Here is a 23,211-nt window from a genome sequence, read left to right on the forward strand (position 1 = left end):
AGCCTGCTTTATTAGCACTAACATTTGGTATTTGACACACTCAGTCACATTCTATTATCACAATAGCCTACCCAGATAGCTGCTGTTACTGTTCTCAGTTTACAAAATAAAGTGTGTGTGTGTGTGCGTGTGGTGTGTGATGTGTGTGTGTGTGTGTGTGTGTGGTGTGTGTGTGTATGTGGTGTGTGTGTGTGTGTGTGTGGTGTGTGTGGTGTGTGTGGGTGTGGGTGTGGGTGTGTGTGGTGTGTGTGGGTGTGTGTGTGGTGTGTGTGTGTGTGTGTGTGTGTGTGTGTGTGTGGTGTGTGTGTGTGTGTGTGTGGTGTGTGTGTGGTGTGTGTGTGTGTGTGTGCGCGTGTAGCTGTCTGTGCTGGAGAGATGGCTCGACAGTTAAGAGCACTAGCTACTCTTCTGGAGGAAGTGGCTTCTATTCCCAGCACCATAACTCTGGTTCCAGAGGATCCAACGTCCACAGATAGACATGCAGGCAAAATACACTAACACATAAAGTAAAAGTGAATAAAAATATCAAAAAAAAGAAAAGAAAAGAAAAAAAGAAAGAAAGAAAAGAAAAAGGGAAAATGAAGATAAACAACAGATGAAGCGGTTTGCTCAAAGCCACACCGCATGGTTTCGGTCTGACTCTCCTCCCTGAGACCCGCTCATCCTGAGAGCAGATGTCAGCTCTTGTGTTTGGGTTGTCTCGCTTAGGACCTAGGTCGACAAAATGCCTTTAAAGTACCTGAAATTCCCCACTTCACCTCCTTCCTGTCCTCTGGGACCAATTTTTTTTTTTTTTTTTTTTGGTTGTTCTGAAAAATAAAGCTGTTGCTGCCACCTACTGGTGAAAAGGCAGAATGGCATGTCCACAGTCTGACCCAAAAGCCTTTGGGACTCTAGGATTTAGGATGCTTCGAAATTAATCATCCTGCTGCTTTTCACAGATGACAAGAATTACATCAGGATGTCTAAAGAGGAGTCTTAGCAGTGCTGGTTTTAGGAGTTTAGAGCCTGGATCCCGCCCCCTTGGGCTTCGGCAGCTTCTTAATTACCCCAGAAGCCAACATAGGGCAGATGGGGTGAAGCACGACTTTAATCCCAGAACTTGGGAAGTGAGTTCAAGGCAGGTCTGACCTAATAGCAAGTTCTGGATTGTGGGACAGTCAAGGCTACATAGTGATACCTTCTCTTAAGAAAGAAAGAAAGAAAGAAAGAAAGAAAGAAAGAAAGAAAGAAAAGAGCCGGGCACAGTGGCGCACGCCTTTAATCCCAGCACTTGGGAGGCAGAGGCAGGTGGATTGCTGTGAGTTTGAGGCCAGCCTGGTCTACAAAGAGAGCCCAGGACAGCCAAGGCTACACAGAGAAACCCTGTCTCAAAAACCAAAATAAATAAATAAATAGAAAGAAAGAAAAACAACAACAACAAAAAAAAACAACCAAAAAGACAAAGAAAGAGAGAGAGAGAGAGGATTTTGCCATATAGTTCAACATGGCTACACACTTGAAACAAGCCTACAAAGTGCTGAAATTACATGCATACACTACCATGCTCATCCTCTATTTAAGAGGTTTAGTGTCAAAATAAATTTACATAACATTATACATATATACTGACACACACACGTATATACATACATTTATACTGTGCAGTTCACACTCAAACTCGCTGAATCGTTCCAATAATGTTCTATGTTCCTGTTCTTCCTATTTCCTCCCAATTCAGGATTGATTGATCCCAAATTGAGCCAGACATAGCGGGTATGAATATACTCTCAGCTCTCAGAAGAATAACACAGGAGGACCCTGAGTGCCAGGCCAGCCTAGGCTACAGAGTGAGTGCCAGGCCAGCCTAGGCTACAGAGTGAGTGCCAGGCCAGCCTAGGCTACAGAGTGAGTGCCAGGCCAGCCTAGGCTAGAGTGTGAGTGCCAGGCCAGCCTAGGCTACAGTGTGAGTGCCAGGCCAGCCCAGGCTACAGTGTGAGTGCCAGGCCAGCCCAGGCTACAGAGTGAGTGCTAGGCCAGCCCAGGCTACAGAGTGAGTGCTAGGCCAGCCTAGGCTACAGTGTGAGTGCCAGGCCAGCCTAGGCTAGAGTGTGAGTGCCAGGCCAGCCTAGGCTAGAGTGTGAGTGCCAGGCCAGCCCAGGCTACAGAGTGAGTGCTAGGCCAGCCCAGGCTACAGAGTGAGTGCCAGGCCAGCCTAGGCTAGAGTGTGAGTGCCAGGCCAGCCTAGGCTAGAGTGTGAGTGCCAGGCCAGCCTAGGCTAGAGTGTGAGTGCCAGGCCAGCCCAGGCTACAGAGTGAGTGCCAGGCCAGCCCAGGCTACAGAGTGAGTGCCAGGCCAGCCTAGGCTACAGTGTGAGTGCCAGGCCAGCCTAGGCTACAGTGTGAGTGCCAGGCCAGCCTAGGCTACAGTGTGAGTGCCAGGCCAGCCCAGGCTATAGTGTGAGTGCCAGGCCAGCCTAGGCTACAGAGCCTGGCCTGTCTTCCACCCCAGAGGCCCCCTGTAGCACCTCTCATCTAAAGGTGAAATGAAACGGAAAGCTCAGGAAGATTTGGTACCATCCGGGTCAGGCTTACTTTGACAGGAGGAGTCCGTGGCTTTGGAACTTGCCTTCTTGGTTTTCTGTGCACCTGTGTAGGTAGAGTTGGGCTCTAGCCGGACACGGGTGTGAGCAGGGAGGAAGAAGGTTGGTGCGGTTTCGGAGGCTTGTTGCTGTTCTCTGTACTGTCTTGATGTACAGTTTGCATTGGGCCAGGTGTCTCAGGAAGACTGGAAGGAACAGGTCAGTCTGTCTGACCAGGAGCCACTGGTGGAAGGCAACCAAGAAAGCGAGGGAAAGAGGCCGGCCGAGTGTGGGCTCAGCACCCTGCCGGGGCGATGTTAGACATGAGAAGGGCTGGACCTCGGCTCCCGGAGTTAGGGGAACCAAGCACCAGACACGAGAAAGGCTGAGTGAGCCCATTACCTCAGCCCAGAACATACCATATTCTGTCTCTTCAAAAAGAAATTTCCAAGGAGGCAGAGGCAGGTGGATTGCTGTGAGTTCAAAGCCAGCCTGGTCTACAAAGTGAGTCCAGGACAGTCAAGGCTACACAGAGAAACCCTGTCTCGACAAACCAGAAAAATGAAACAAAACAAAAAGTCAGGGCCTCAAAATATCGTCAAGAACCAGTTTCCTTTCTATATTTTCTGCTGCCTCAGGTTTAAGATGTTAGCTTCTGTTCTGTCTGTCCCTCTTATGGTCTCAGGACAGTTGCAGCAGCAGCAAGCAGTTTGCACAAGTGTCCTACACTCACATGCTGTGCAAAGGTTTTGAGAAACGGAACCCTTTCCCAGACTCCTTCTCCAGAGCCAGAAGCCTTCCTTGGCCCATCCCCCACACCAGCAGACATTACCTCATCTTCATCTCCATAATGACATCACTTGCCCGGTTCCTTAACCAATCCCTGGCAAGGGGACTAAAATTACCTTGATTAGTTTAAACAAAGATTTACCGTAGTAGTGGGAAGGCCCAGGCTCTGGCACGCTTAACAGGGCTTTATTTGCCGGCCTAGGCTAGTGTGAAACTCTATTTAAGCATAAAACCAAACTACCCACATGTACATATAGATGTATGAGCCTTCATACACAACACTTCTGTAGTGGATTCCACCACACAGTTTTGTTGTTGTTGCTTTTTTTTTTTTTTTTTTTTTTTGGTTTTGTTTTGTTTTTCCAGACAGGGTTTCTCTGTGTAGCCTTGGCTGTCCTAGACTCGCTTTGTGGTCCAGGCTGGCCTCGAACTCACATTGATCCGCCTGCCTCTGCCTCCCGAGTGCTGGGATTAAAGGCGTGCGCCACCACGCCCGGGTCATACATTTTTTTTTTTGAGACAGGGTTTCTCTTGTATTCTTGGCTGTCCTGTACTCTTTGTAGACCAGGTTGGCCTCGAACTCATAGAAATCCCCCTGCCTCGAGGCCAGCCTGGTCTACAAAGTGAGGCCAGGACAGCCAAGGCTACACAGAGAGACCCTGTCTCGAAAAACCAAAAAAAAAAAAAAAAAAAGAAAGAAAAAGAAATCCCCCTGCCTCTGCCTCCTGAGTGCCTAGGGATTAAAGGCGTGCGCCACTCAGCACATAAAATTATTTTAAAAAGATGCTTCCTGTTCTATAAGATTTCCTGCCTGTCCCGTTCTGCCAAATGTTTGACTCTTAATATTTCTCTCCCGATGCTGACTTCTGGAGCACTGGAGGAGGAATGACCCATTTTCCCCAAACCGCACAGAAGTTGACTAACTCTGAACACAAGGTTCCCGGGATGAATGGGGTGCTGATGGGCTCAGATGTCAGGAAAAGGGACCAACCTTCTCCGTGAGGCTGGAGGTGAGTTTCCACACCCTTGCCCGCAAGCACTCAGGGCTCTTCTCTCAGTTCTGCTGCCCTGTCTCCTGGACCTCCACCCAAACCCCATCTGCCAAGGTCAAATCTCGATGCCCCACCTTGTGACCTTGGCTGATAGGCACTCAGTGGTCCACAGGGCAATATTTCAGATGCGAGCTGTACAGTTAGATATCAGCTGCAAGCCGGGTGGTGGTGGAACACGCCTTTAATCCCAGCACTTAGGAGGCAGAGGCAGGTGGATCGCTGTGAGTTCGAGGCCAGCCTGGTCTACAAAGCCAGTCCAGGACAGCCAATGCTACACAAAGAAACCTTGACTCAGAAAACAAAAACAAAAAACCAGGAATCAGCTGCTATCTGGTGAATAGGAGTCCAGATGGTGTCAGCAACCCTCTCAGTATCTCCCCACCATTGGAGAATTTACTCAAAGACCTAGAGGCCTGCTCACTAGGGAAATAACTTCAGCCTGGGTGCTAGACCACTGTATATTGCTACCTGGGGCTTCTGGGATGTCTGGTGACAACCAATGACCCAAGGTCTCTTCAGGATATAGTTCCATCCAGCACTCTAGGTTGTGACACCACCCCCCTGGCAAGGAAAGGCAGCCAGGTACAAAGGTGACATCTCTGTTCAGTCAGGAGTTTGGGGGCCACATTTCAATTGTGCTAATTGCTCTGCTGCTTCAGGCTAGTTAATCTCTCCAGGCTTCGTCTATCAGGTAAAGAACACTGAGATAAGCTATGAATGTAGCCTTTCCTCCCACAATCCTTCAGGGTGCCATAGAACATTCCAGAAGTCAGAGGTTTGAAGACTAGGTTCTCTTCAGGAGTAATGTTTTTGTTTTGTTTTAGTTTTTGGAGACAGGGTTTCTCTGTGTAGTCATAGCTGTCCTAGACTCACTTTACACTTTCCCTGAGCCTCCTGAGTGCTGGGATTAAAGGCATGTGCCACATTTGCTTATGTGTATATGTGTGTGTGTGTTTTGCCCATGGAGGCCAGGAGAGACCCCTGGAACTGAAGTTCCAGGTATCTATGAGCTGCCATGCAGGTGCTGTCTGGGAACCAAACCCTGGTCCTCTGCAGAAGTAGCAAGTGCTCCTCCCTACCCCCTTCCACCCCCCACAAGACAGTCTCTCTGTGTAGCCTTGGCTGCCCTGGCCTTGATTTGTAGACCAGCTGGTCTCACATCAACCCACCTGCCTCTGCTGGGCTTAAAGGCATACATCACCATGCCCAGCAGTAGTAGTAGCAAGTGCTCTTAACTGCTGAGCCACCACCTCTCCAGCCCCAGGCTGGATTTTTAGTTTAACTTACACAGCCTCCTATTTCTGTCGGTGCACGGACATTTCCTACCAGCTGATGGAAGACTTGAGAGTACAGGCAGACTGCCCCCACCCTTGCTCTTTGTTCCTTCTCACACTGGAGGAGCTTTGCCTGGGCCCACTTGCCCCTCCAGAACACTGTGAGGGGGAAGGCACAGGTCGGGTGAGGGCAGTGAGAGCCCCGTCTGGACAATGAGGCTGGAAACCCACACACCTCTTAGGCTCTGTCCATTTATCCTCCCAGACCCCCAAAGACTTTCCTGTTGTGCTCAAGAGCAGCTCAGATGACTGTCAGCCACAAAGCAGTGACCCGGACCTCCAGTATATTTGCTCTCGCTGGAGGCTAACTTCTGGGCACTTTTCCACCCACACGGAAAGGAAAATCATCCTTCAAGGGCAGATTCCTCCCAGACCAGCGGCACTTTGCTCTTCAGCTCCCCAGGCTCCACTCTGAGATGATTTTCCTCAGCAACACTCTTCCTCCCTCACCTTTCTTCCTGGCTCCTATATAAGAGCTGAGGGAATTGGCAAAGGCTGCTCCTCCGGGCGAGGCAGGCGTGGCTGCTGGGGAGCAGGGGGAAGGGGTGTCGGGGCTTCAGGCTCCACCAGGCCCTTCTGAAAGGCTGAAAGGACCACATATGTCCGTTTGCTTTCTTGGGGGTGGTTTTAATGGGAAATGAGCCTCTTCAGATATACCTGGGTTTTTTGCTAGCCTGAAACATTTATCTGGCCCCCCCATACCTGGCTGTCCCATCTTCCCCAGTCACACACTGCAGTCAATAGACACCTGGCTGTCATCCTAGCTAGGCGATGTTCCTGTCCCCAGAGCTTCAGGAAGAACTAGTCCAATAAGCAGCTCACTGGTCAAGTTCAGCTCAGAGCAGGGGGCTTAGCTTGTCCCAAGCACTCAAAACCGCAGTGCTGCAGAAATGACTAAAGCAGAAAGCTGTTACAGAACAGAAAACGCCTGCCAAACGGGACCCACAGACATGCCTTACACAAGACACTGGGGTTTTTAAGATTGTATGTGTGTGCAGATGCTTTCAGAGGCCAGAAGCGGTGGGGGGTGGGGGTGTCAAATCCCCTGGAGTTACAGGCCAACATGCTCCACAGCTTTCTTTCGGTGGTGGTGGAATCAATGGGTGTGGGGTCTAAGATCTCTCTTAAACGGCCTTTAACTCAGGAGTCTGCCCAGGTTGGTTTTGGCATTCAGCCTCTGTAGGGCAGGGCTGCAAACAGGAGCCACACCTGGCACCTGAGTTCACTTCTCCTCACCGAGAGAAATTTAGTGTAAGCTCTGGCCAGGCTTACAAAGCCATCTTGGGAAAGGTAGTAACCTGGTCCCATTAGAGTAGGTCACTGGGCAAAGGTGGCCATGTCAGGAACTGTTGGCCCGCCCTGCAGCGGTGGCTTGTGAGGCGGCTCCTTCCCTCTGTACAAGCATTGTGACGGTTACTCCTTCCCTCTGTACAAGCATTGTGACGGTTACTCCTTCCCTCTGTACAAGCACTGTGACGGTTACTCCTTCCCTCTGTACAAGCATTGTGACGGTTACTCCTTCCCTCTGTACAAGCACTGTGACGGTTACTCCTTCCCTCTGTACAAGCATTGTGACGGTTACTCCTTCCCTCTGTACAAGCACTGTGACAGTTACTCCTTCCCTCTGTACAAGCACTGTGACGGTTACTCCTTCCCTCTGTACAAGCACTGTGACGGTTACTCCTTCCCTCTGTACAAGCACTGTGACGGTTACTCCTTCCCTCTGTACAAGCACTGTGACGGTTACTCCTTCCCTCTGTACAAGCACTGTGACGGTTACTCCTTCCCTCTGTACAAGCATTGTGACGGTTACTCCTTCCCTCTGTACAAGCACTGTGACGGTTACTCCTTCCCTCTGTACAAGCACTGTGACGGTTACTCCTTCCCTCTGTACAAGCACTGTGACGGTTACTCCTTCCCTCTGTACAAGCACTGTGACGGTTACTCCTTCCCTCTGTACAAGCACTGTGACGGTTACTCCTTCCCTCTGTACAAGCACTGTGACGGTTACTCCTTCCCTCTGTACAAGCACTGTGACGGTTACTCCTTCCCTCTGTACAAGCACTGTGACGGTTACTCCTTCCCTCTGTACAAGCATTGTGACGGTTACTCCTTCCCTCTGTACAAGCACTGTGACGGTTACTCCTTCCCTCTGTACAAGCACTGTGACGGTTACTCCTTCCCTCTGTACAAGCACTGTGACGGTTACTCCTTCCCTCTGTACAAGCACTGTGACGGTTACTCCTTCCCTCTGTACAAGCACTGTGACGGTTACTCCTTCCCTCTGTACAAGCACTGTGACGGTTACTCAAACTTCAAACTTAAAAAGGCACCAGTCTGGTTTTGATTTTTGTTTTGAGACAGGGTTTCTGTGTAGCCTTGACTGTCTCGGACTTGGCTTTGTAGACCAGGCTGGCCTCGAACTCAGTGATCTGCCCGCCCCTGCCTCCGGGAGTGCTGGGATTAAAGGTGTGCGCCACCACGCCTGGCCCCAGTGCTGTAATTATAAGCAGGCTAAGCGCGCCAGCCAGTCAAGCACCCATGCCCTCTTCAGGAACCTTGTGCCTCTCCCCCCTTTGGCTGTCAAACTAAACAATGGATCCCAAAGAACTACATCTCATACTAGCCAGACGCTATCCCAGAGGAGAAGGGAAGGAGCCACTTAAGATGGGACCAGCTTTATTGATAGTGCAGGACGACGGAAGCATCCGGGCTAATATTCCTCCCCCTCATCATCTCCCTCAGCACTATCTGCCCCAACCTCCTCATAATCCTTCTCCAGGGCAGCCATGTCCTCGCGGGCCTCAGAGAACTCTCCCTCCTCCATGCCCTCACCCACATACCAGTGCACAAAGGCACGCTTGGCATACATCAGATCAAACTTGTGATCCAGGCGAGCCCAGGCCTCAGCAATGGCTGTGGTGTTGCTCAGCATGCACACAGCCCTCTGGACCTTGGCCAGGTCTCCACCAGGCACCACAGTGGGCGGCTGGTAATTAATGCCAACCTTGAAGCCAGTGGGGCACCAGTCCACAAACTGGATGGTACGCTTGGTCTTGATGGTGGCAATGGCAGCGTTGACATCTTTGGGGACCACATCACCTCGGTACAGCAGGCAGCAAGCCATGTATTTACCATGGCGAGGGTCACATTTCACCATCTGGTTGGCTGGCTCAAAGCAGGCATTGGTGATCTCTGCTACTGTAAGCTGCTCATGGTAGGCTTTCTCAGCAGAGATGACAGGGGCATATGTGGCCAGAGGGAAGTGGATGCGAGGGTAGGGCACCAGGTTGGTCTGGAATTCTGTCAGGTCAACATTCAGGGCCCCATCAAATCTGAGGGAAGCAGTGATGGATGACACAATCTGGCTAATAAGGCGGTTAAGGTTACAGTAGGTCGGGCGCTCAATGTCGAGGTTTCTACGACAGATGTCATAGATGGCCTCATTGTCTACCATGAAGGCACAATCTGAGTGCTCCAGGGTGGTGTGGGTGGTGAGGATGGAATTGTAGGGCTCAACCACAGCGGTGGAAACCTGGGGGGCGGGGTAAATGGAGAACTCCAGCTTGGACTTCTTTCCATAATCAACAGAGAGCCGCTCCATGAGCAGGGAGGTGAAGCCAGAGCCAGTTCCCCCGCCAAAGCTGTGGAAAACCAAGAAGCCCTGAAGACCCGTGCACTGGTCAGCCTGCAACAGAAAAGTTCATTTTAATGTTGAAGACATCTTGTGAAAGCCCCAGTGGGCGTTTATGAGCCTGTGACTAAATATTGGCAAACTCCCGAGTCTTCAAGAACATCCAGTTAGAGCAGTTAGGAAAGGCTTCAAAATGCTCGGGTGACTCAAAGAAACTTCTGGGGCTGGGGACACTTCCTAAAGCCGATTCCATATGAGTTTCTTGTGTCTGCAGTAGGACATTAGGAGGTTGGAACAGACACAACAGGCTTTGGCTGCTGGTGACTTCGCTATTCAAGGGCACGCTCCCCGCCCCCCTTATCAGCTGGAGTCACCAGAGTTCAGACCTTGACTAAAGCTGCCAGATCAGTGTGAAACATCCAAGCTGGAACACGGGATGGCCAAGTTTCACTGCCCAGGTTATTGTGAGGCGGCGAGGGGGCGAGGGGGGCGGGGGGTGTGGAGAGGTGCGTGGGTGCTGATGGGCCTCCTCACATGTGACAGGACAAACTAACCTCTCTATCTCGCTTATTAAAATGAGTGGTGACCTAGCTCAGGTTGAGTCCTTGGAATAATGCTGGCACAGTAAGCATCCAAGTCTTCAGGTGCCTGTTCCATCCTTGGCAAGGTGACTCCCTTATTTATCAGCTTTCCACTAGACCTCAGGTCACTGGGGCTCCCAGCTCCATTCAACTGGTCTATTCTACTGCAAACTGTTACAAACCCAAAGGCACTTTTCTGATGCCGGGGATGGGACCTGCTTGTACAAGCTGGGCAAATACTCTGTTGGGGGGCTACCTCCCCACCCCTAACTGTGACCTTTTTACTGATCCTTTAGTTCTACCATCTTATGGGTCCATATTCTAATTCTGATTACATGCAAACAATAATATCAGACCTGCCAGTCACCATCCATTGTGTTGCCTGTACACACAGGGACACCAAGATCAAATGCACGCCTCTGGGTAGAGATCATCCCAGAACTGTGAGTGGCTTTTGCTTGGTGTTTATATCCCTGAAGGCAGGTCCCTGATATCAGTGTTGTAACTGAGCTTTGTTTGCACTAGAATCGAGTAACTTGATTCGATGGGAAGTGAGGCAAAGTTGGGGTGGCCTAATCATAATGTGACTGACTTTTCCAAGGAGCCACTGTCCCTCAGCCTGCTCCGCCCCTCAGCCTGCATGCATGCTTTTTTTTTTTTTTTTGGTTAATCACTTACAAGCCTCACAGAGTGCTCACCTGACTGCCAGGCTGTCCATTCAAACAGCACTTAACCAGCTTTTCCTGACCAGACTAGAGCTGCTAAGGACAGGTCACCCAGAGCCAGTTCCAGACACTGGGCACCATGAAACTGCTTTTTTTTTTATTTATTTGAGACAGAGTTTCTCTGTGTAGCCTTAGCTGTCTGTCCTAGACTCACTTTGTAGACCAGGCTGGCTCAGTAATCTGTCTTCCTCTGCCTTCCAAGTGCTAGGATTAAAGGCGTGCGCCACCATACCGGGCCTTTTCTAGAATTTATAACCTGGAAGTTCCAATGACATATTTGCTTGCCCAATATGAAATCTCGTGATTCTACCTCAAGATGTGCTGCAGGACTAGTCGGGTTTTTTAATTTTTTTTTTTTTGGCAGGGGTGGTGAGCATGTCTTGAGACAGAGTTTTTCTATGCAGCCTCGGCTGTCCTGGAACCCGCTCTGTAACCAGGCTGGCCTTGAACACAAGAGATCTGAAGGCCTCTGCCTCCTGAGTGCTGCGATTGAAGGCCGGCACACTGCCCAGCTTATGGCCTACTTTTAAAGTAGGTGTCATACTGGCTTCTTGGGCTCTGAAACCTTTCTTTCTTTCTTTCTTTCTTTCTTTCTTTCTTTCTTTCTTTCTTCTGATTCAAGACTGACTCCAGGGCCCTGTTAAAGCCAGGTAACTAGCTCTATGGATGAGCTTTACTAACAGGAGATACCAGTCCAGATTTCCAAAGGAGTTTTAGTTGCATGTGGGTGTCAGTCACCCACTCAGAGTGACCAAGAGAACCAAAAAAGGGGGAGCTTGAAACAGGCTCAACAGTCTCCAGTGTTAGGGGAGGGTAGAGCCTGTGGTTCTCACTGGATGAGCACACCTCAAATCCTGGTAAGACGCAGTGTACAGAGTCCTTCTCCCATACAGCCCCCTGCACTTACCAGCTTGCGAATTCTGTCCAAGACAAGGTCAATGATCTCCTTGCCAATGGTGTAGTGGCCACGGGCATAGTTATTGGCAGCATCTTCCTTGCCTGTGATGAGCTGCTCAGGGTGGAAGAGCTGGCGGTAGGTACCAGTGCGAACCTCATCTGCCAAAGGAGAAGAAATCAGCCGTCCACCACCAACCAGCCACACAGCTCACTGCCCCTCCTGTGTCTGAAGAGATCCTGAGTATGTGAGCAGGAAGGAATCCCTCGGGGAAGGGAAGCTCCGGGTCAGCTTACCTATAACTGTGGGTTCCAGGTCTACGAACACCGCCCGGGGCACGTGCTTGCCAGCGCCTGTCTCACTGAAGAAGGTGTTGAAGGAATCGTCTCCCCCTCCGATGGTCTTGTCACTCGGCATCTGGCCATCAGGCTGGATGCCATGTTCCAGGCAGTAGAGCTCCCAGCAGGCATTGCCGATCTGGACGCCAGCCTGGCCAACGTGGATGGAGATGCACTCACGCTGCGGACCGGGAGGAAGAAAGTGTCAGAATGTGACTTACGAGGGGCTGGGGCAGCTTTACACATGAGGAACAGCTAAGGAAAAAACCCTTCAAATCACTTTTCAGAGGCCACTCCTGTATTTCAAACCAAAAATCTTTCTTGAAGTGCTAACTCAGGGAAATAGTACTCTCCGGAGGGCACGAATGCTGATGCCCTAGGCCAGGCCAGGCCCTTCCACCGCCGGGACCCACAGCAGCTCAGGAGCCGTGCTCAAGATTGTGCCAGAATTCCCCAGTTCCTTTAAGCGGGCCGCTGAGCCCTTGAACCCGAGCAGAATCTTTCCTTCCCAGGGCTGAGTCACTCTGACTGTGGTTCCTCTTTTATCCTGTTCTTTAGGAGACAAAACTTCCTCTCCCCTTTAAAACCAGCTTAAACCGGCCCCATGACTCAGGGAAGAAACGCTAGATAAGCATTTAGCTGTGTGTCAAGTGTGGCCAGAGGCAGCCTTCCAGCCCAGAGAAGACGCTAATCTGTGAGGACATTTTTCCTTTGCTGTCAACCCATCTGGTAAGAGGAAGAGATGCTTTAAAGGCCAGAAGGCTCATAAAACTTTACAGCAATAGTTTAAGAAACGGGGCAGGAGAGTGGGGGAAACAGGAGAAGTTGGTTGCTCCCTAGTAGCTGGACTATGCATGCATCTCTGGCACTTCAGGGGAAGGGATTGCAAGCGTTCACCGCGGGGAGACACCTGTAGGCAGGCCTTTCCTTGCTGAACTCACTCCTGCCTAATCCTGCACTCCCAGGACTAAGAGGGGACCAGTGTTCACCATGAGCCCCAGTGAGTAAGTCTGGCAGAAACCTTGCCGTAGAGTCTCCTGCCACTCCTACTGTTTTCCTCAAGCAGCAAACACTTTCATGGGTTATCAGTTCAACACCCAGGTTTTCCGAGGAGGAGTTTCACAGGCCAGGGTAATAAAACAAGCCGTCACTGACAACCTTTGACTTGTCACGTCCTTTCCACTCGTGTTTCTCATAAAACAATCCAAGGGTTCTGACCACACACACCAGTGAGGTCAGTGTCTCCTGGCCAGCACTGTGGGGGAGGTGCGGCTCCTGTTCCAGTGACCTTGCCCTGGACCCTGGAACCTCCACAGTGCCCTGAAGCTAGGCAGAACCACAGCCAGGCCTGAGGGAGCAGTGTCTGAGGGCCATTCCATTCTAACAAGGCACTTCAACTGAGGCCTTTTAGCACCCCAGTTTCAGTCTAAACTGCCTTTTGGCAGGGTGGGGTTCAAGACAGGGTTTCTCTGTGTAGCCTGGCTGTCCTAGACTCAATCTGTAGACCAGGCTAGCTTCCATCTTTTTTTTTTTTTTTTTTGTCTTTTGAGACAGGGTTTCTCTGTGTAGCCTTGGCTGTCCTGGACTCACTTTGTAGACCAGGCTGGCCTCGAACTCACAGCGATCCGCCTGTCTCTGCCTCCTGAGTGCTGGGATTAAAGGCGTGTGCCACCACACCCGGCCCAACTTCCATCTTTATCTCGCAGAGCCTTTAATGGCGTGCTGGGATTAAAGGCTTGCACTACCACACCCAAACTGCTTTTTTGGGCTATCCAGATGGCATGAAGAGTTAAGGTCAACTTCAGCCAAGTGGGATGATCTGAGCTCAATCCCAGGGACCTACTTAGTACACAGGAAGGAGCCGGGCGTGGTGTTGCTCGCCTTCAATCCCAGCACTCAGGAGGCAGAGGCAGAGGCAGGCGGATCGAGGCCAGCCTGGTCTACAAAGGGAGTCCAGGGCAGCCAAGGCTACACAGAGAGACCTGTCCCCCCAAAAACAAAACAAACAAAAGAAGTATAAAGAAAGAAGGAACCAATGTTCCCAAGTTGTCTCAGCTCCACAAACATGCTGTGGACCACATACATCCGCAGGGTAACATCTTCAAAAGACAGTCCGGCATCCTGGAAGTTAAGAAGGCAAAGTCAAGGGCGCTTGGGCTCGGAGAGGAGGCAAGGATGAGTCAGTCTACTCCTGCCTCAACTGGCTAAGAGGCTTGTCTTGCAAAAAGCCATTCACTTAACCAGGGCTTGCCTAACAGGTGAGCTCGGGCTCCACTGAATTGCATCTTTGTAGCTTTGCTTGGCCAAAAGCGCTCAAACCAGTTGTTACATAGTTTCGTAACTACTGCACTGTTACTCACTGACTCTCTCCTTTCAGAATACAGTTTTGAAACAGTTTCACCCTGTGTGTGTGTGGGAGGGCAGTTGGTTCACCTGGTAAAGGGGCTTACTACCGGGGAACCCCAAGGAAAGCTGCTCTCTCCCACCCCCACCCAAGCATACCAGCATCCCAAGCACCTGCTCGGCTAAGGGAACTGAAGAACCAATAGCTATTGCGGCTGGTGATTTAGCACAGTTGGGAGAGGTCTTGATTAGCACACGTGGTTGCTCCGGCCAGTAATCCCGGTGGGAGGTAGGTCAGAGTTCAAGGTCAAGGTCATCCTTCACCAAGAAGAGTGAGGCAGCCTGGGCTACACGAACAACCCACACCCACACAAGCTTCCATAGAGCATCAAAAGTCACTCAGAACAGCTGAACCTGCTGATGTGGGGGAGAAGACCTTGGCTGTTTCACGGGAAAGATGTAGGAAGGAGTTAAATCTGAAGGCTGTAATGGAGTTCCTCTTTGTAAGATTAGTCAGTCTGTAAGCCCACACTAGCCTGGGACTCACTAGCGAACCTGAAAAGCCCCAAACTCATGATGACCTGGTCTCAGCCTTCCAAGACTACAGAACTACCCAGTGCCCTCCCCATCCACATCGGGCTCAGTGCCTGGTAGTTTCCTGTTTGTTTTTGAGACAGGGTCTCACCATGCAGCTCCGGCTGACCTGAACTCAGAAGATTCCCCCTGCCTCTCTCTCTACCAGAGAGCCCAGAGATTAAAGGCAGCCAGCCACCACCCTAGAGTTCCTGTTTGTTTTTGTTTTGTTTTGTTTTGTTTTTAATGAACGGATATACCGTTGTGCTTGGAGAGTTAACCCCAGGATTCCGGTGGGGTGGAGACGGAGGATGTTGAGCTTAAGTGGTCCTTGGCCACACAGTGATTTCAAGGCTGACATGAGCTCCATGAGACAACCAAAATACAAGCCAGGCAATGGTACTTGCGGAGGCAAGTCTAGTCTGCAGGGTGAGCGACAGGACAACCAGGACTACACGGAGAAACCCTGTCTAGAAAACCCAAACGTTTTTGTTGGTACCAGTTTACTCAAAAATAAAAAATAAAAAAAAAAGAAAGAACTTTTTAATGTGTTTAACTTGACTTAATATGCCTCTGCATTAACACTAGAAATTACGCTGGATCTGATGGTTAATTATTATCCCCTCCTATGGAGGCGCTCGCCTTCCCAGGTGCACAGCTGCAGCAGGAAGATCCCAGGACTGGTCACAGGTGACTCAGCAGCGAGTCACAGGGCGTGGAGAGTGCCCGGAAGTGTTTGCTCAGCCCCGTCCTGAGAGCACGAGGTCCTCTGGGGGTACCCCAGCTGGGACAGCGACATCACTTAGGAGAAAAGGAGACCTTTCAGTTTCTTTAAACTCTTGTGGTCAACGTGAAAGTTCCCTGCCTTTCCAGGAGCGGCCGGCTGCCTAGACGGGATGGTCTCCCAGTCCGATTAAGAGGGTGGTACTCGGGACGGGTCTTCCAGGCCAAAGCCCAGTGGACTAGGTTCCCCAACCCTGGCCACCAGAAGCCAGGCTAACTGGATGCGGCGGTCGGGGGCTATGGAAGGCACCGACCCCCCGGGCAGCCCACGGTTCCTGCAGTCCCTTCAGACGACCTCGTCGCTGCTCCCCAGCCACACTCACCATATTTGGTCCTTGAAGTGGTCCGCGAAAACTGAGGAAGTGAAGAGAGGGTGAAGAGGCGCTCCCACTAACAGACTACCAAGGAGTCCGGGGGAGAGGCAGAGTGAGGTCCGCCTCCAGGAGGAGTCTTATATACCCTGACCCAGGCCACGCGTCAGGAGGATGGACCCCGGACCACGCCCCGGGCCGCACTCCGAGGGCGGTGATTGGCGGGTTCGAAAGTTCAAACCAAACTCTGTAGAAGGAGCTGCGAGTGGGAAGAGGAGGAGACATCTAGGGTCCACGCCAGGGCCAGGTGGGGCGGGGAAGGAGGTGGAGAAGGCGACTGATTGGAAGCTGAAGGACAAGCGAGATCTTTGTGCAGCTCGGGCCGGAAGAAAGCCCCCAGGTAGACGGGGCGGCTGGGATCGCTCTCCCTGGGGACTCGCAGCTGGTCGCCACCGCTTGTGGCTCGGTCGCCCCACCCAGGCCTTGGGGCCCGGAAGAGAGAGGCTGCGAGGTGACCCAAAGACCTGCCGCCGCCCGCAGCGTGGTGACTGAGACAGCTTCAGGGGGCCAGGATGGAAACGCCCTGTTCTCTTGACGGCACAGTGGGAGGGGTGGAGCTGACGCCAAAGCCGAGTTACAGCACCATCGCCAGTGCGGCTCCTGAACACAGTCTTGTTTCCTAACCCGTGGGTCCTAAGCACTTTACTCCCACCTTTGGGCTAGCCCTTTGTTCATCCCCCCTCCCTCCTCTGCCAGCGCAATCACAGCTGTGGTGCTCAAGCTGGTTTCTAGCCTTTTCTCCCAATCTGGGACGCAGAGTGGACAGTTCACAGTACATTACGACGGTCTGTCTGGTCCAAGAGCAAGGTGGCTGCTGTACCCATTTTACAGAAGACGAGGCAACAGCTCAAGAAACTAAATTAGGTGAACAGACGTCTCACAGTGTGAGAAGTAAGACTTACTCCAGATAGGCTGGAGAGATGGCTCAGAGGTTAAGGGTACTGACTGCTCTTCCAGAGGTCCTGAGTTCAATTCCCAGCAACCACGTGGTGGCTCGCAACCATCTATAATGTGATCTGATGCCATTTTTGGCCTGCAGGTGTACATGCAGGCAGAGCACTTATTAGCCAGATTGTGTCAGTTGTCTCAGCAGCTCTGCCAAGCAGATTTCCTCAGAAGTGCCATCCAGTTGGGCTGAGGAGATGGCTTGTTGGGAAAATGTGAGGAGGCAGAGTGGTGCTTGCCTGTAATCCTCAGGCTAAGGAGTGAGAGACAGGAAGAGCCTGGAGCTCACAGGCCAGCTGGTCGTGTGCTATCAGAGGCCTCCAAGTTCAGTGAAGGAGCATGTTTCAAAAAATGGGGTGGAGAGTCATAAAGGCAGCACATGTTGTCCTCTGGCCTAGGCGCATACACAAGCATCTTTCTCTCTCACACACACACTCACATACACCACACACACAAAACAACAGCCGACATACGCCTTTAATCCCAACACTTGGAGGCAGAGGCCATTGTGAGTTGGAGGCCAGCCTGGTCTACAAAGCCAAGGCTACACAGAGAAACCCTGCCTGGGGGGTGGAGGGGAGGAACAGTGTGACAAGGTGTTGAGTATTATTTGTGATGTGTAAGACTGAACTAAGCCATCCCAGCTCTCAGGAGGCAAAGGCAGGCAGATGGCTGTGAGTTCAAGGCCAGCCTGGGCTACAGAGGGAATTCCAGGACAGCCAGAGCTGTTATACAGCGAAACCCTGTCTCAGGGGGGGGGAAAAAGAAAGAAAGAAAAGAAGCAATAAATGAGTTACTGTTCCCTTTGTCCACTTATACAATTCAGGGTCCAGCTAGGGAATGGTGCTGCCCACAGTGGGTAGGTCTTCCCGACTCAAGGCAATCAAGACGACAGCCCATAGGCCCAAGTCTATCTCCTAGGTGACTTGAGACTCTGTCATGATTTATTGTCATGCTGGAAATATGTTGTATCAAACACTCAAAACTGGAGTTTGGGAGCTTGACTCAATGGTTAAGAATACTCAGTGAGGGAGCTGGAGAGATAGCTCAGAGGATTAGAGCACTGACTGCTCATCCAAAGGTCCTGAGTTCAACTCCCAGCAACCACATGGTGGCTCCCAACCATCTATAAATGGAATCTGATGACCTCTTCTGTCTGGTGCTCTCTTTTGTCATACAGGCACAAATGCAATAGAGTGCTAATATACATAAATAAATCAAAAAAAAAAAAAAGGAAAAGAAAAACAGTGGTGTTTTCCCTTAAAAAAAAGAAAAGAAAAAGAATGAGTTAATGAGCTGTGGTGGCACTTGGGAGGTGGAGGCAGGTGGATTGCTGTGAGTTCAGGGCCAAGCCTGGTCTACAAAGTAAGTCCAGGACAGCCAAGGCTACACAGAGAAACCCTGGGGGGAAGGCAGAATACTCAATGTTCTTCCAGATAAGCCAAATTCAGTTCCTGGTATCCATGTCAAGAGCCTCACAATTACCTTGTAATTCTGGTTCTGTGGCATCTAATGCCAGCTTCTGGTCCTCTTGGGCACCTTTTAATCCTACCTTTATAGCCCACACCATAGAGCATACATTCACACAGAAACAATAAAATAAAAATATTTTTAAAAATTGGTTAGGGGAGAGAGGGAGGAACGGGAGGATACAAGTGATGGGGTAACAATTGAGTTGTAATCTGAATAAATTAATTTTTTTAACATCAGTTAGGGTTTTTTCCCCCCGAGACAGGGTTTCTCTGTGTAGCCTTGGCAATCCTGGACTCACTTTGTAGACCAGGCTGGCCTCAAACTCACAGCGATCCACCTGCCTCTGCCTCCCGAGTGCTGGGATTAAAGGCGTGCACCACCACGCCCGGGTTATTTTTGTTTTTTATTGAGACATACCCTGGGGTCTGGAAATGTCCCTATTTATGGCAGTATTTATTTAATAATTGCACTCATTCCCATATGTAGAAAGCACCCAGGCAGCCCACAGTGGAATGCCCCTGAGGGTTTTAGTTCCTTTTATAACTTGTAGACACCAGCTGAGAAAGCACTGGTTTTCTGAGGGTCCCTGAACCTCAGGAATGTCCCCTCACCCCCTGTAGGCATTGAAATAGCTCCAAAAGCTGAGGCTTGCTTACAGAAGGCTATTTCTGTGAACATGGGGACCCAGCCTTGTAGGCAGAGAGACATGTCTCCAGTCCAAGAGGCGGCTTCTTCTTCTTCTTCTTCTTCTTCTTCTTCTTCTTCTTCTTCTTCTTCTTCTTCTTCTGTTTTGTTTGTTTGTTTGCTTGTTTTTGTTTTTGTCTTTTGAGGCAGGGTTTCTCTGTGTAGCCTTGACTGTCCTGGACTTGCTTTGTAGACCAGGCTGACCTCAAACTCACAGCGGTCCTCCTGCCTCTGCCTCCCCAGGGTTGGGATTAAAGGCGCATGCCATCACTGCCCGGCGAGGCTCCCTTTTCACAGGCAGACAACCTGGCTGGCTGTGCAACTCTTTCCCACAGCCTGTAGCCTATACAGCTCTGCCTTAACCCTCTCCCAAGAGGCCTACGCCCTGAGCCTTTTTTCAGTTTTTTGTAAGGCTCAGCCATCTTGTTTCCCTCTGACTCTCGCTTTGTGCACAGCCTCTGTGCTTATTCGTATGACTGTAATTGTACAGTTCTCCCTCCACCCTCCCCGTTAATCTCTATGTTGTCAGTTCACTTCATAGGTTAGATTCTAGAACCTTCTGAGGGAAAAAGTAAATTAAACACCTTCCTGCTTACCCTAGACTAAGTTAGGCTCCTTCTCTTAGTTCTTTTGTTATTCAAAAGCTGGTTCATTCATTCCCTGGCTTCAGGCTGAATCTCCCTCTCACTGAAGGCGGAGGCCCAGACTGCTCCCCCTGAGGCAGCTTTTAGGCCTCTACCTCTCCCCTCAGTCAGCCCACTCACGAATTAGTTTGTTTTGGTTTTGGTGTGGGCATTGAACCCAGGTCTCCCATAATCTAAGCCTGTGTTACTCTCACTCAGTTTGTTTTTTGTTTTGTTTTGTTTTTTGACACAGGGTTTCTCTGTGTTATCTTAGCTGCCCTGGACTCCCTTTGTAGACCAGGCTGGCCTTGAACTCACAGCGATCCTCCTGCCTCTGCCTCCTGAGTGCTGGGATCAAAGGTGTGCGCCACCACGCCCGGCCCAACTTCTTTTCTTTTAATTATTTTATTCATTTATTTTGGTTTTTCAAAACGAGCTTTCTCCCTCTGGTCCTTACTGTCCTGGAACTGCTCTGTAGACCAGTCTGATCTTAAATTTATAAAGATTTACCTGCCTCTGCCTCCAGAAGTCCTTGAACTAAAGGCATGTGCCACCACCAAAGGACTGTTTTATTTATTTTTATTTTATTAATTTATTCATATTACATCTCAATGGTTATCCCATCCCTTGTATCCTCCCATTCCTCCCTCCCTCCCATTTTCCCCTTACTCCCCTCCCCTATGACTGTGACTGAGGGGGACCTCCTCCCCCTGTATATGCTCGTAGGGTATCAAGTCTCTTCTTGATCTGTGATTATAGGTTTATACCACCATTCCTAGCTTTTATTTCGGATGGGTGTGTGGTGAGTGTGGTGTCAGGATCTTTTAAAAAATTATATATGATTTTGCTCTTTGCCTCTTGAGACAGGGCCTCACTACATAGTCCCGGCACTGGTCTGGAACTCACCGTGTGGACTAGGTTGGCGTTGTGTTTGTGGTTATCCTCCTGCCTCTGCTTTCTGCTAGAATTACAGGTATACCCCACCACGTGTACCACACACCTGGCTGAGATCAGGTCAGCATGCCTGACCCCCAACTAATGGCAGTCCTTCTGCTTGAGGCCTGGCTGTTGGGGTTCAAGGAGTAAGCCAATGCCGAGTGTGGCTGCTGCCTTCCTTTCTGAGCCACTGTCTTCTGTCTAAGACCACCGGTGTACGAGGTATGGCACACACGCTGGCCTAGAGTTTAGAAGGCACGGGCTGGAGGATCAGCAACTCAGAGCCAACACTGAGAATTCATGGCCCGCGTGGGCTATGTGAGGCCCCTTCTCAGAAACAGAAAAACAAAACTAAACAAAAACCTTAAAGCTGGATGCAATCCCAGCACTCAAGGAGGCAGAGGCAGACAGATCTGTGAGTTCGAGGCCAGGCTGGTCTACAAAGTGAGTCCAGGACAGCCAAGGCCACACAGAAAAACCTTGTTTTAAAAAACTAAAACCAAGCCCCAGCATGGTGGTGCACACCTTTAATCCCAGCACTTGGGAGGCAGAGGCAGGTGGATCATTGTGAGTTTGAGGCCAGCCTGGTCTACAAAGTGACTTGAGAACAGCCAGAGCTACACAGAGAAAGCCTGTCTTGAAAAACAAACAAACAAACAAACAAAACCAAGAACAAGAACCAAACCAAAACAACAAAAGAAAACTTAAACAAGCCGGACATGGTGGCTCATGTCTTTAATCCCAGCACTCGGGAGGCAGAGGCAGGCGGATCGCTGTGAGTTGGAGGCCAGCCTGGTCTACAAAGTGAGTCCAGGATGGCCAAGGCTACACAAAGAAACCCTGTCTCGAAAAACAAAAAACAAAAAAACAAAAAAAAACAAAAAAAAAACAAAAGAAAGAAAAAGAAAACTTAAACAGAGCCAGGAAGATGCCTCTGTGTCTCAAGGCACTTGCTGCAAAACCCAAAGCTCTGAGTAGGATCCCCCAGGACTTACATGATAAGAGGGGAGAGCCAGCTCCCAGTTTGTTCTGACTTCCACACAGTGTGCTGAGGCACACTTGTGCGCGCGCGCACACACACACACACACACACAAAATAATTGCATAAACATATCAAAACAACAATAAAACACATTAGTATAGAACCATTTTTTTTCTTTTAGAACCACTTTCATATTTACTACTGTAACCCCATCTTTTTCTTCAATCATCCAAATATGGAACAGCCCACCCCCTCAGGAGCTCTGGTGAAGGAAGGAGAGACACGCTCAAAGGCCTTCGTTTGGAAAGCTCTTTGCCATGTGGCAGTCCCTGTGCTTTTTCCTTCCCCTTCCGCATACTTTATTTCCAACAGTCTGGTAGATAAGCTGTTTAGAAACCCTGAAAGGTCTCCTGTTCCTGGTAGATCGAGATTTCCTCATTTTAAATTACATACTTCTCGGTTTTGGTAAGCCGTGGTCCCTGCTGACCTTGTAAATAGTTGATGTGGAACAGCTTGTAGCTACAAAAATCAACTTACACTGTTGCCTTCACAGCTCTGCGCATTTGTATGGAGCCCAGGGGACAGAGCCTGGCTCACATACTGCGGAGGGAAAAAATTCCTCTGTGTTCAAAACAAAGAAACAAACTTAAAATTCAGGTTGCTCGGCTGTCTCTCGCCTTCTTCTGAGAAATGAACAACGTGTACAGTGAGAAAACGTTAACCTGGACTCTAGGCCACCCCATAGTCTATGGAGCCCTGTTTTCTTGGTGCTAGTTTTCTCCTTTGTGCTGGGGTCTTGGTGGCTTCTTGGCCCACATGGCCCCGACTCTAAACACATTGTTAGGGGATCAAAAGAGGAGGAAGTCAGGTTGCCTGGGGAGGCAGTCTCTTTCTTTCTTTCTTTCTTTCTTTCTTTCTTTTTTTTTTTTTTTTTTTTTTTTTTTTTGGTTTTTCAAGACAGGGTTTCTCTGTGTAGCCTTGGCCATCCTGGACTCACTTTGTAGACCAGGCTAGCCTCGAACTCAGCGATCCGCCTGCCTCTGCCTCCCGAGTGCTGGGATTAAAAGTGTGCGCCACCACGCCGGCGGCAGTCTCTTTCTTAGGCAGGTCTTTGAAGACATGGCCTGGGGAGGCTCTGTGGGGAGGTAAAGTAGGCAGGACCCTGCTGTGACTCCTCCTTCGGGGACAAACACGCAAAATCTCTGAGCTATTGCAACTGCCGGGAGCCCTGGGAAGGCTACCGTTTCCCAGAGCGGAGAAGGATACTTGCTTTGGAGCAGCCTGGGTCACTGGACTGAGATTGGAGAAAACGCTACCTGGCTTCAGTCAGCATAAGTAACTGAACAGGGGACTGGACAGATGGCTCAGAGGTTAAGGGCACTGACTGATCTTCCAGAGGTCCTGAGTTCAATTCCCAGCAACCACATGGTGGCTCACAACTATCTGGTGCCCTCTTCTGCAGGTGTGCATGCAGGTAGAACACTATATACATAATATCAAATAAATAAATCTTTAAAAAAAAAATAAGTAACTGAACAACCCACATTTTCATCTTTTGTTTTGTTTGTTTGTTTTTTAAAGATTTATTTA

General features: G+C 50.1%; 1 protein-coding gene across 1 annotated transcript; it reads right to left on the reverse strand.

Annotated features, from left to right (window-relative positions):
• Positions 1-8,367: 8,367 nt before the first annotated feature.
• TUBA1C (tubulin alpha 1c) lies at positions 8,368-16,360 on the reverse strand. Its single transcript, XM_084751524.1, has 4 exons — positions 15,931-16,360; positions 11,867-12,089; positions 11,583-11,731; positions 8,368-9,423 (listed from the first exon to the last, which is right to left on the reverse strand). The coding sequence occupies exons 1-4, from the start codon at positions 15,931-15,933 to the stop codon at positions 8,449-8,451; spliced, it is 1,350 nt and encodes a 449-aa protein (XP_084607650.1). The 5' UTR covers positions 15,934-16,360; the 3' UTR covers positions 8,368-8,448.
• Between the last annotated feature and the right edge of the window lie 6,851 nt (positions 16,361-23,211).

This window comes from Acomys minous (genome assembly GCF_964271855.1).
Source record: "Acomys minous genome assembly, chromosome: 12".
Lineage (NCBI taxonomy): Eukaryota > Metazoa > Chordata > Mammalia > Rodentia > Muridae > Acomys > Acomys minous.

Bases quoted from the DNA above. Each gene is read 5' to 3' on its own strand.
- TUBA1C (XM_084751524.1), bottom strand. The intron at 11,732-11,866 runs GTAAGCTGACCC...CTCCTTTGGCAG, and splicing joins CCTGGAACCCACAGTTATAG to ATGAGGTTCGCACTGGTACC. The intron at 9,424-11,582 runs GTAAGTGCAGGG...TTTCTGTTGCAG, and splicing joins TGGACAGAATTCGCAAGCTG to GCTGACCAGTGCACGGGTCT.